Source organism: Gobio gobio, assembly GCF_949357685.1.
Source record: "Gobio gobio genome assembly, chromosome: 5".
NCBI lineage: Eukaryota > Metazoa > Chordata > Actinopteri > Cypriniformes > Gobionidae > Gobio > Gobio gobio.
Window position 1 is genome coordinate 59,047,995 of NC_137101.1, and position 13,508 is coordinate 59,061,502.

The 13,508-nt window shown below is 45.4% G+C and overlaps 1 protein-coding gene across 3 annotated transcripts; it reads left to right on the forward strand.

Moving 5' to 3' along the window:
• The first annotated feature begins 1,795 nt into the window (after positions 1-1,795).
• LOC307127018 (uncharacterized protein) lies at positions 1,796-13,133 on the forward strand. 3 transcript variants are annotated; one of them, XM_079817948.1, is made up of 4 exons: positions 1,804-1,858; positions 1,988-2,036; positions 2,255-2,477; positions 11,010-12,828. In XM_079817948.1, exons 3-4 carry the CDS (start codon positions 2,318-2,320, stop codon positions 12,020-12,022), a joined length of 1,173 nt encoding a protein of 390 aa, XP_079674074.1. In that variant the 5' UTR covers positions 1,804-1,858; positions 1,988-2,036; positions 2,255-2,317; the 3' UTR covers positions 12,023-12,828. The 3 variants fall into 3 exon arrangements, with proteins under 3 accessions (XP_079674075.1, XP_079674073.1, XP_079674074.1); XM_079817949.1 differs by lacking the exon at positions 1,988-2,036 and having other exon boundaries at positions 1,796-1,858; positions 11,010-13,133; XM_079817947.1 differs by having other exon boundaries at positions 1,796-2,477.
• Positions 13,134-13,508: the final 375 nt, after the last annotated feature.

The following is a 13,508-nucleotide window of genomic DNA, read 5'->3' on the forward strand; positions in this document are numbered from 1 at the left end:
CGGTGAAACAAACTCCGGTGGTCTCAAAGTGGAGAAGGAGAGGGAAGGCACCATCCGTCCCTGCTCTGGTGGTCCCTGCTCCGGTGGTCCCTCCTCCGGTGGTCCCTGTTCCGATGGACCCAGTTCCGATGGTCCCTGTTCTGAAACGGAGGAGGAGGCGAAAGGCTCCCTCCACAACTGCTCCGGTGGTCCCTGTTCTGGTGGTCCCTGTTCCAGTGGTCCCAGTTCTGGTGGACTCCGTTCCGGTGGTCCCAGTTCTGGTGGATCGTGTTCCGGTGGTCCCAGTTCCGGTGGATCGTGTTTCGGTGGTCCCAGCTCCGGTGGATCGTGTTACGGTGGATCGTGGTCCGGTGGTCCCAGTTCCGGTGGTGGATCATGTTCCGGTGGTCGCTGCTGTGCCGGATGTGCCACCCAGGCTCCTGCCTCTGGCCGCCTGAACTCTGCGTGCCGCCCTGGCCGCCTGAAGACTGCATGCCGCCCTGGTCGCCTGAACTCTTTGTTTCCCCTGTCCCTCCTGTTCCTCCCTGGTCTGTCCATCCCTGGTCTGTCCCTCCCGTTCCTCCCTGGTCTGTCCCTCCCGTTCCTCCCTGGTCTGTCCTTCCCGTCCCTCCCTGGTCTGTCCCTCCTGTCCCTAGTGGAGCGTCTGGTAGCCGCTCCTTAAGGAGGGGGTAATGTCACATGCCTGTCCTGTCTCGTGTAGCATATGTGGTGTTTTTGTTATTTTCCTGTCTTTGTCTAGATCCAACCCCCCTTGTTATCTCGTAATTGGTTTCATTTGCCCCACCTGTGTTCCTTCATTCCCTGCTTGATTTGTCCCCTTTATAAGTTCCTTTGTGTGTTCAGTCTTCGTCGGATTGTTATGTCTACGTCTCCCGCTTCCCCCGTGAAATCTGTTTAGTATGTTTTGTAAAATTAAGTAAGCCAAAACAAATTATGTTAAGAAGTTATTGTATGCTCTGTATATTCTACTTTCTATTATCTGCATTTCACTGCTCTAGCTTGTCTAGCTCTTGCTTCAATAATGGGCGTTTTCACTGAAGTCTCACAGCAGACACGCCCCTTCAAACAGAGCATTCAAGCCAGAGGGCTATTATCAGTATAGAAAAAAAGCTTTTTATTTCTAAATTATGACATTTTTTTATGTAAAAACCATACTAACAATATAAGTACACCTCAGGAAACATTATAAAATAATTTTAAAAAATCCATGCCATGGGACCTTTAAGTTCACACAACAAAAAACAATTAATTATTGAAAATACAGGTAAAGCACCTGTGAAAAATCAACACATATGACGAATATTTTCTAATATTTATAAGAAATCATTTAACACATTGTGCTCATATTCCGGGCTCATCTTGCCTATATAATATTCATCATCATTAAGGATACTATAATTTGGTCTTTTAATATCACTGTTCATTTCACATTTAAGACTGTCTTCAGAGGCTGAAATACTGCAGCAAGTGCCCAAAACGTTATTTACATATTTTAGTTTTTCTTCCTGTAATGCAGTTCTATGGATATTTTGCCCGTGCCAGTAACACGACTGAAATTATACTTAATTACAGCAATCAAGAAACATCACTTAAGTGTTTTACACCACTGGAAACCGATCACAAACAGGATCTTAAAGGGTCGCTGGCGGTGTTTGGACACATCAGGTGATTTACCGTTATACAGACCAGAAAAGGGTTCCACGTTTCAACTGTATGCAATTAAAAACCAGTGCACAAAACATCTTCTTAGACTTGCAGCAAGATGTTTTTATGACCAGGACTTTTATTTTGGTCTGGTGGTGTGATGTCATAAGTCTGCGTCACGCTCCTGCATCTGTTGTGATTCAGCTGAAGAAAGGTTTGTGTTTTAATCCTTCACAGTAGCCGGTAGAAACCATTAAATCAGCTTTAAAGTTTTACAATAAACGCAGAGTGAATTATTTATTATTCAATGTAACATTGCATTGCTTTATCTAACATGTATTAGCGTTGTGTGCGCAAAGTAACAGAATGAAAACACACAAGTAACAGAAAAGGTGAGTCTCACAGTTTATCATGAATTCAGTCTCTGGCGAGTAGAGATGAGAGAAACTTGAGTCAATTGAATCAGAACTGCCTAAAATATATAGTGTCTGTATAATTTGTGCTCCTTTATTAATTTGTAGTGCTAGTTTTGAGTGTTTGATGCACATTGATTCAGGCGCTCTGAGAGAGATTTAGTTTGGACTTATTTTATTATTCTCATCTTAAACAGGACAAACACACAGAAAAACTCCTGATGAAGTGACTCAGATCCACGTGACACACTATTATAAAGATGGCATTTATTAAAGAGGAGACTGAAGACATGAAGATTGAAGAAGTATTCAGTTTGAAAGATGAAGAAACTGAGGAACAAACAAAGAAAGAGGAGACTGAAGACCTGAAGATTGAAGAAACATTGAGAGTGAAACATGAAGAAACTGATGAACTAACAGGTTGGTTTAATTCTCAAAGCTGAACTTTCAAGCTCAAACCTTATTCAGATGTCCTACAGAAATGAATTTATATAAATATAATAACTTAGTTATTTAATGTTGTTTTTTGCCATTTTTTGGCAAAGTATCTGTCAAATGACCTAAAACCGAGTGCGATATGGATAATAAAGGCCTTCTGAAGTGAAGTGGCGCGTTTGAGTAAGAAAAATATCCATATTTAAAACTTTACAGACTAAAATAACTAGCTTCCGGCGTTCAGCGGTACTCAAGTCGACTTACTTCGTAACCCCTGACGCAGGAGCATCTCAAGCTTTGACGCCTATCTCGGATCGGGCTGGGCAACAAACTGAACCCCCTCTTCTCTTAGATCGAAATCCTCCGCCATTTCTCTTTAAAAATTCTTGTTTTAGACTGTAATTCATGATCGTTGTATTGCTTTGCTCTATCCTCTGTACTTCTGCATTCGTTAATACGCATCCTTCAAGGGTCAAGGGTTACTCTTTCACCGTAAGTTGACTTGCGTACCGCCGGAAATAAGTAATAATCTTTTTTCTTTTACACATTTAAAACATTATCGTACCACATTTCGAATATCGCATTATTTAACAATGTAACACAGTATGTTTTTCAGGGAAGGAGGCGGGAACCGACGAATGTTCAACCCTTAAATATATAAAATAATCGGACGACTGCTGCAAGCACAAAAACAAAACATAACCTAAATAGTGCAGGGGGGTATTCCAGAAAGCAAGGTTAAAGGGTTAGTTCACCCAAAAATGAAAATTCTGTCATTAATTACTCACCCTTATGTCGTTCGACACCCGTAAGACCTCCGTTCATATTCGGAACACAAATGAAGATATTTTTGTTGAAAGCTGATGGCTGAGAAAGGCTTCAGATAGGCCTCCATTGGCATTCAGTACATTTACACTCCCAAGACGCATAAAAGGCACTTAAAACGTCGTTACAAAGTCCATCTCACCACAGTGACTCTACAATAATTTTACGATGCGACGACAATAGTTTTTGTGCGCAAAAACAAATCAAAATAACACCTTTATCCAACTTGTTCTTGTCTTCCGTGTGTGCCTCCACGACGCATGCGCGAGAATATGACGCAGATCCGGCGTTCGGACACATGACCCAGAAGCGATTTGTTTACAAGCAGAGGAAGACGCGCGTGTCTAAGCTGTTGGATTCTACATTGATCGTGCTTTAGGTCTCGGCGTAGTTCTCAAAATCGGGCTGAAGTGTGCATTTCATGGATTCCCGAACGCTGGCGCTACGTCATATTCTCGCGCATGCGTCGTGGAGACACACACGGAAGACAATAACAAGTTGGATAAAGGTGTTATTTTGATTTTTTTTGGCGCACAAAAACTATTGTCGTTGCATCGTAAAATTATTGTAGAGCCACTGTGGTGAGATGGACTTTGTAACGACGTTTTAAGTGCCTTTTATGGGTCTTGGGAGTATAAATGTACTGAATGCCAATGGAGGCCTATCTGAAGCCTTTCTCAGCATCAGCTTTCAACTAAAATATCTTCATATGTGTTCCGAATATGAACGGAGGTCTTACGGGTGTCGAACGACATGAGGGTGAGTAATTAATGATAGAATTTTCATTTTTGGGTGAACTAACCCTTTAACTTACCATCACATATACCCTGAACTCTCGGTTGATTAAGCCAAACCTTGCTTACTCGAGGTATGCTGGTTCCAAAAACACGTCCGGGAGTGAGTTCAGACAACCCAGATTATGCTTTGTAAGTAGGAAAACCTGCAAAATCGGCAGTGTATCAAATACTTGTTCTCCCCACTGAATATAATATTTAAATTAATTATATTGCACACATATGAACCTCTTAAGTAAACTAACCCTGGATCATGAGCTGCTCCGGGGCAGGTTATGTTCAGAGAGTGAGTTGCTATGGCTACTTACATACCCTGAAAGTTAACTCTGTTTTTGGAACTTAAAGTTGATGATATATCCGCTCACAAACACACATATTTTGATCATTTGCATATCATTTGTAATCATTATTTTTAAAACTATTAGGTATACTGTTCAATTTATATATGTTAAATAATAAAATACATGGACTGGCAAGTTAAGTAAAAAATTAACAGAAACAATCTTTCCACCATAAACCATCATTTCCACCACTACACAGTTTAAGAGAAAAAATAAGAATAACCAATGATGTGGATCTAAATGTATCTTAAATCAAGTATTAATAGTTCATTACTTACAATATATGTGTGAGTGACTTTAAAAAATAAACAGACCTGAGCAAGAAATGAAATGCTGTAGGCAAAAATCCCAACTCGTGGCATTTAGCAACTTTAAATAAAAAAGTATTAAGTTCATGAAGTATGAAGATTTAACTGCCCACTGTTATATTGTATTAGAAGACAAATTAATGAAGCTAGGAAGATTGTTTTAAGTGTGATTTAAGATCATCAATCACATAAGCTCACAGAAATTACAAAATAAACAAAAGTAAAATCACGAACGAACGACTGCCGCACAGACATAAACAAAACATAACATAAATAGTCCAGGCCGGCTCCTTTTATGCTTCCGAAGCTCCTTTGTGTGATACAAGGTTTGTCATTAGGAATCGCGCCATTGGTCTCGTGCCATTCTCTCACGGCTTTCGTCCCAACAACCAGAGAGGCAGGACTTTTGTGACAGCTTACGCCTCTTCAGAGTTCATATTGGCAGTGTGAATGCAACCAGTAAACCAGGAGTTTGGCACCCCAGGTGTATATAGCATAGGATATAGCATACATGTTATTAGTTTTAGGTCCAGATTTACTAAACATGTAAAATTAGCATAAGTGCGCAGTTCCATAAAAGCGCTGATGTGAGTGGACAGTTATGCACGTGATCTACTGACAATGCGCAAATTAAAGTACACTGACGCAGTCGGATCATTTCCATAATGACCAACGCAATCTGCCCATTAGGCAAAGAAAAGGCAAGTTTATTTGTATAGCACATTTCATACACAATGGCAATTCAAAGTGCTTTACATAAGAAATAAGAATACCATGTGTAAGAATTAAAAATAAAAACAAGGATAATTAAAATAGTTGTAAAGAGAATTTTAAAAGATAAATATAAAATGGTGATATATGCATAAGAAATGGAAATATACAGTTGGAAAGAGAACGTCTCGGTTACGTATGGTAACCCTTGTTCCCTGAAGGAGGGAACGGAGACGTACGTCGGTTGTACCGACGAATTGGGATCACTTCTGGGAGCCCCTATCAGCTTTGAGATATAGAGAACGGGACAATGGGCCATTGGCGTGCAAGATTTGCATCTCGCCGCGGGTATAAACAGGAAGCGAGAGCAACGCACTGACGTTTTTCGCTGAGGAGCCGAACTAGTGACTCGGCTATGCAGTGATGGTACAGCAACTGTGGCGACGGGATGTACGTCTCCGTTCCCTCCTTCAGGGAACGAGGGTTACCATATGTAACAGAGGCGTTCCCTTTCAGTCGGTCACGTTCGATGTACATCGGTTGTACTGACGAATTGGGATCCCTTTGGAAAACGCCACAGTTACTACCACTTCCAGCGCCCAGCGAGAGCCCCTCAGACCCCGTCTGAACCGGGCGGGGAAATTCACGCAGGGAGAGTCACACTGCTGTTCCGCAAAACCCACTCAGTAGACTTATTGGATAACGCTGGGACAGCGTGCCCGGGAGGGAGTTACCATGTGGAGAGTACACGTATGGACTGACCTTGCAGGCGGGGGAACAACACCGTACTGAGGCAGAGGAAGCTCTGCAGAGGGAAAGACACGAGCTCACCGAAGGGAGCTGTACCATGGAGAATACACATATGGGACCGCCGTAGGGGTCACAACATATGGAACCCAGCCTGACACAAGTTCCACCAATGCATACAAGTGTTAGACTTGGCGTTGGACGCTCCGCCACATCCGACTGCCGCGGGTTGCGGAGGACTCAACAGGATTCGCTTTTTTGGGGGGGGAACTCGACTGGAGCATATAAGTGCACGCATCCTTTCCATGGGGAAGGGAATGGCGCATCAAGCCGACACTTAGAACGGGCACTTCAGTGTTACTGACTATGGGAAGCGAGCACACAAGAAGCAACCGGTTCCAAACGAAGGCTATAAAAACTAGAGAACGTGTTAGGTGTCGTCCAGCCCGCAGCTCTACAAATATCTGTCAGCGAGGCGCCACGAGTCAGCGCCCAGGAAGACGCTACACAGGCAGATTTAGTCTCCTCGCCCCCCTCAGGAACCTGACGATCATATCGTGCTTACCTAAGGATTCTCCATTAACCATTCTGTGATTAGCGGCAATAGCGGCAACATACACCTTGAGGGTGGAGGGAGACAGCCTTTGCTCCAACCCATCTTGAAGTAAGGAAACCACAAATCCGATCGAACACTTTCGATCGGGGGTCTTCTCGGCGAGAAGAGCACCAATCGACGAACAGGTTCCACTTCAGCTCTTACAGCCATCTCGTAGAGGGGGGTCTGGCGGAAGTGATGGTGTCTACCACAGCCTGTGGTAGGTCACCTAGAACCTCCGCATCCCGTCCAGGGACCAGACATGGAGTTTCAAGAGGTCCGGACGCGGGTGCCATAGGGTGCCCTGTCTCTGAGTCAGGAGGTCCTTCCTCAGAGGAATGGGCCAAGGAGGTACTGTCGCAAGGAGCACTAGTTCCGGGAACCAAGTCTTGTTGGGCCAATACGGAGCGATCAACAGGACCTGCTCCTCGTCCTCCCTGACCTTGCACAGTGTCTGTGCGAGAAGGCTCACTGGGGGAAACGCATATTTGCGTAGGCCCCGGGGCCAGCTGTGTGCCAGGGCATCCATGCCGAGGGTCCCCTCGGTCAGGGAATAGAACAACTGGCATTGGGTCATGTCCGGGGCGGCAAACAGGTCTATCTGTGCGGCCCCAAAGCGACTCCAGATCAGCTGGACCACCTGGGGATGGAGTCTCCACTCTCCCGGGAGCACTGGCAATCGCGACAGCTCGTCTGCCGCACGATCGTGCCACGCCCATTTTGGGACTCGGACGTGTAGCCAGCATTGAAGTCTCATAAGAAGCAACCCTAGTGGCGTTACTGCAACTGCGGATGCGTTACTGCAACTGCGGATGCCATATGCCCCAGGAGCCTCTGAAAATATTTTGAACGTTTTGAACGAATTCAAGCAGTTCAACACCAACTGGACGCGCTCCTCGATGAGGCGTGCTGTCAGGGCGACAGAGTTGATCTCCATCCCGAGAAAAGAGATCCTCTGTGTAGGACAGAGTTTGCTCTTCTCCCAGTTGACCCGAAGTCCCAACTGGCTGAGGTGCCGAAGCACCATGTCCCTGTGTTCGCACAACTGATCCCGCGACTGGGCAAGGATCAGCCAGTCGTCGAGATTGTTGAGAAGGCGAACACAACGCTCTCTCAAGGGAGCAATGGCCGCCTCTGCAACTTTCGTGAAGACACGGGGCGACAGGGAGAGCCCGAAGGGAAGGACTCTGTACTGATATGCTCGTCCGTCGAAAGCAAAGCGTAGAAACGGTCTGTGTCGAGGGAGAATCACGACATGAAAGTATGTATCCTTCAACTCGATCGCTGCAAACCAAGTTTGGAGTTTGAGGAACACAAACCTGCTTCCGCTGGGGGGGCAGGCGAGTGTGAGGAGGCACATTGTGTGCGTCCCGACAGCCAACGCCCCCTGCTGGCGAAGGGAGAGGCGTCTGAGGGTGACAAGGCATGGCAGCGTCGCAAACCGCTCTCTTGCCACCCAGAGATATCGGAAACTGCTCTTTTATTGATTATTTGGGTGGAACAAAACAAAATATTTTCCGGGGAAAAGGAGGGCCGGGGGAAGGAGTGGTGCTGCAGCCATCTCCTGAAGAGCAGTCTCCTCCATCTCTGGGTGGTCCGTCTCAGGGTCTCTTACAGCGGCGCTTGCCACATGGCTTGGCAGCGGCCTGAGCAGGCTGGACGTCCTTCCCACGGCCGGCTCCACGCCCACGCCCGGGTGGAGGCTGCTGCTGGGCCGGGGGCGAGAGCGGGGGCGACGGCAGGCGGACGTCCTCGGCGATGGGCAGACGGAGGTGCTGCAGCCGGCGGCTGGGTGAAGGCAGCAGCGGACCGCCGGTGCAGGATGTGTTTAATAGCCTCCGTCTGCTTCTGGGCGGCCGAGAACTGCTGGGCAAAGTTCTCGACCGCGTCGCCGAACAACCCGGCCGAGGAGACGGGGGAGTCCAGGAACCGGTTCTTATCGGTCTCCTTCATGTTGGCCAGGTTGAGCCAGAGATACCGCTCCTGGACCACTAAGGTGGACATCGCCTGACCAATGGAACGGGCGGTGACTTTCGTCGCCCAAAGGGTGAGGTCTGTTGCCGTGCGGAGCTCCGGGAGGAGATCTGTGTCTGGCCTACCCTCGTGCATGTACATTAGTGCCTGGCCTGGTGCACCTGAAGCAACGCCATGGCATGCAAGGTGGATGCGGCCTGTCCGCAGGACCTGTAGGCCTTCGCAGTCAGACTAGAAGAGAACCTACAGGCCTTGGACGGGAGACCGGGGCCACCGCGCCAGTTGGAGGCGGTCGCCGGACACAGTTGCATCGCGACAGCTCGCTCTGTCCTCTGTTTCTGGCACTGAAAGGTGTCGTCCACGACCTAGTAAGCTTCTCATGCACCTCCGGGAAGAAAGGTACTAGGGCGGAACGCTGAGAACCAGCGCGACCCCCCCCCCCCCAGAAACCAATCGCCCAAACTAGAAGGTTCGGGACGTGGTGGAGGGTACCACACAAGGCCGACCTTTTCGGTGGCCCGGGAAAGCATAGACGTCAACTCTGGGGGAGGGAGGCAGTACAGCCGGGTCATCATCCTCTGAGGACAGGAACTCCCCCTCCGATGCAGCGATCGACATCTGTTCGTCCGCGGGTGCCCCGAAGGTCACCACCAGACGCCCATGGGAGGGGCCAGCGGTTTCCTACGGAAGCACCACTGGCTGTGGTGCTTGTGAGGGATCAGGGGCCTGCGGAGGTATGCTCGGCGGGTTTGCCCTGAACGTGATCCTCAGGTCACCCCGGCCATCCGTCGAAGTAGGTCTATCCTGCTGGGCAGAGATAGCTCTAGATCGAGGTATGGGGAGGGGGACTCCACCTTTCCGAAGGTAGGCGAGTCTCGACCTAAGTGCCGAGATAGTCATATTCCCGCAGTGGGAACATGAACTATCCACAAAAGCCGCCTCAGCATGCTGAATGCCCAGGCACGTGAGACAACTATTGTGACTGTCAGCGGGCGACAGGGAACGACCGCATCCAGAAACGCACGGGTGGAATGACATCTTGAAAAAGACGCAGTGTCACAGTGTACTCTTTTTGTGAGGAAACACTCTTTAACAGAAGTGCTGAAGCACCCAGGGAGACCGCGGCAACACACAGGGAATAGTGCAGCCTGTGTTTGCACTCAAGGAAACGCCCACCGTAACCAACAGGTTGCTGTGAAAACAGCAGTTGTTTCTCTTCAGGCAGCAGAGTCTCGCGGTCGCGCTGGATTACGCCGTCACACCAGCACAGCGTCCCTCTTCGTTCTCCGGTCTTGATTTTCTCTCGAAAACTGTAGAAGCAGTCTATCTTCAATGTCATTCGGCTCTGAAGTGAATGACGTCAGTGCGTTGCTCTCGCTTCCTGTTTATACCTGCAGCGCGGGGTGGAGCGCAAGATGCAAATCTCGCACGCCAATGGCCCATTGGCCCGTTCTCTATATCTTGAAGCTGATAGGGGCTCCCAGAATTGATCCCAATTTGTCTGTACAACAGATATACGTCGAACATGACGGACTGAAAGGAAACTAAAAAGAATAAAATGCAATGAACAAATGAAACTAAAACAGTTAATTAAATAATAAAAAGATGATGCATAGATAAGATGAGGTGCAATCAGTCGGACGTACAGTGGCACAGAGCTCATTCAGTAAATGCATAGCTAAACAGATGTGTTTTGAGTCTGGTTTTAAAAGTGGCTACTGTTGGAGCACATCTGATCTGTTCAGGAATCTCTAGCCTATCAGCATCATCAATAGCAATACTATCAAGCACCATGTCACATTCAGCTAAAACATTATGATTGCCAAACCTATTATAAAAATAGTCAAATTAATTTGATTTAGCCAATTCATCTACAACATGCAAATATTTCTTTCTGGGTTTCATGTTGGTGGCCGTTTTCATTGAGTCCCATAGAGTTCATTGAGTTCATGGTTTGGAGGTTTTCCTCTATCGACTCCCTATGATGTTCCTTCAATTCTTTGAGCCTCTAGTTCAATTCTTTTTGTACAGTTTTAAGTTGTAAATGAAGTTAGGTCTTGAATGCCAGTTTTTTCCTATTTAGTAAATCCTGACAGTAGTTTTTTAACGCCACAAATGGGTTTGTGCTGACGCAAGCTGCTAGTAAATCTGACCCTTAATGTTTTGCTAATGTTTTGATGTCTGTTAAACTGAATTTGTTTTGTGTTTTTTTTTCACCTTAGACTTGATGGCATTGAAAGAGGAGATTCAAGATCTGAATGAAATGGAAGAGAGAGATCAATATAAGATGCAATGTGATGTCATAACAGAAGAAAAATCTTTTAGTTGTTCACAGACTGAAAAGACTTCAGGAAAAATGTCTCAAATGAAAGGGACTGAAAGTTATTTCACCAGCCAACAGTGTGGAATGAGTTTCAATCAGCCTGCAAAGCTGAAAGTCCACATGAGAGTTCACACTGGAGAGAAGCCTTTCACATGCCAACAGTGTGAAAAGAGTTTCAAACAACAAGGACACTTTAAAATCCACATGAGAATTCACACTGGAGAGAAGCCTTTCACATGCCGACAGTGTGGGAAGTGTTTCAAACAACAAGGACACCTTAATAACCACATAAGTATTCACACTGGAGAGAAGCCTTACGCCTGCCAACAGTGTGGAAAGAGTTTCAATCAGCAGGTCAACCTAAAAGTCCACATGAGAATTCACAATGGAGAGACCCCTTTTACTTGCCAACAGTGTGGAAAGAGCTTTGCTGAAAAGGGACACCTTAAAGTCCACATGAGAGTTCACACAGGAGAGAAGCCTTTCACCTGCCAACAGTGTGGAAAGAGTTTCACTCAAAAAGGAAGCCTGAACAATCACATGAGAATTCACACTGGAGAGAAGCCTTTCACCTGCCAACAATGTGAGAAGAGTTTCACTCATCATGTCAACCTTAAAGTCCACATGAGAGTTCACACTGGAGAGAAGCCTTACAACTGCCAACAATGTGAGAAGAGTTTCAGTCATCATGTCAACTTTAAAGCCCACATGAGAATTCACACGGGAGTGAGCACTTTCACTTGCCAACTGTGTGTAAAGAGTTTCACACAAAAAGTAAGCCTGAACAATCACATGAGAATTCACAATGGAGAGAAGCCTTACACATGCCAACAATGTGGAAAGAGTTTCGATTTACTTAAAAACCTTAAAGTCCACATGAGACTTCACACTGGAGAGAAGCCTCCCAGATAACTAAAATATGTCTTTGAATGAAAACATCCAGCTTTTTTAATGTAAGAATTTTTTTTTCTTGGTTTGAGTGAACATTAGAGGGACATTCCACTCTATAACTTTGGAAATGTATTCAAACATTTATTTTCGAATGTTCAAAACACTGAACGGATGGCCAGTCCATCCCTGGGCTCACATACAGACTGCATGTCTTTGAACTGTGGTGGGAACTGGAGTACATGGAGGAAACCACACTGACACACAGAGAACCTGCTAACTCATGGCTCAGCTGGGACTTGAACCAGGGATAAAAATAGATACAATGTAAATGTAAGGCAGTGTATTGTGTTGTCCACAAGATGTCGCTAAAACAAAGATTCAAGTGCCTTTAGCACGGTTTGAGGTTCTTGATGTACTGTAGTGTTAATACTTTTCTTCAGTTCATGTTATCAACGCTATAGGTTAGCCATGTTAACGATAGTGGAGATAACATACACAGAACACAATTTTGAGGTGTTTTCTTTCTTTTGTGTTGTTTTCTACATGCTATCTAGTTGAGTTTGTGTTCTTTTTCCTCTTTGTTTTTGGTTTAGAAAATGTAAGCTTTGCTTTTATGATTCCATGTTATGGACTGTGTACTTCCCAGAGTCTCTAACACAGTTTAGTGTACAACTACAGTAAAATGTGAATCTTAAAGTAAAGCTGCATCTGTTATTTTTTGTATTCAAATATTTAATGCACTTACTTAATACTCTGGAAAAAATGTAAACACTCTGGAGAAATGTCTCTTAACACAGTTTTTGGTACTTACAAAGTAAATACTCAAGTCCCGCTGAACAAATACCTTAACTGATAGTTCCTTCGCAAAATAACATTACATGAATTATATTAGTATAAAGGAATCAAGAAAAAAATGACTCCAAGAAACAATTATAGTTTTGGGAAGTTAATTTTATAAAATACAATACAATTAATATTTCTCTTCCCAACTTGCTACATTCACCCCTCTGAACTTAGTTCAAAACTACTCCAACACTAGGTGACTAAATGACACTGGGGATATGATCACACTGACGGAAATCACAGTATCTGCGTGCAACATATATGTTACCGAACTCACTGGGAGAGCGACAAAAGAAAGTTGGCGAGACTCTCAAGTGTCTGCCCGCAAAAAGAAGTGTCATAAACACTACTTCAGAAGATACTTTAAAATGATCACCACTTATATTGTACTCCAGATAAATAACACCAACAGGAAATTTGTAACCCCCACTTAAGAAGATTTTGACCTTGGAAGGTTGAGTGAAGGGCTACGCAGTAGGGTTTTCTGGGTCATAATTTCAATCAGTCTATCAACTGGTTTAACAAATCTGCCAGTCCATTGTTTTGACTGGGTGAGCTATTTCAGACGAAGGCTGAACCATGTTCTCAGGAACTCTATCCGGTGGTATTGACTCTTCTCTGTCATGTTCAACTGCCTCAATGTTCATATCCGAAGGGTCAGGTT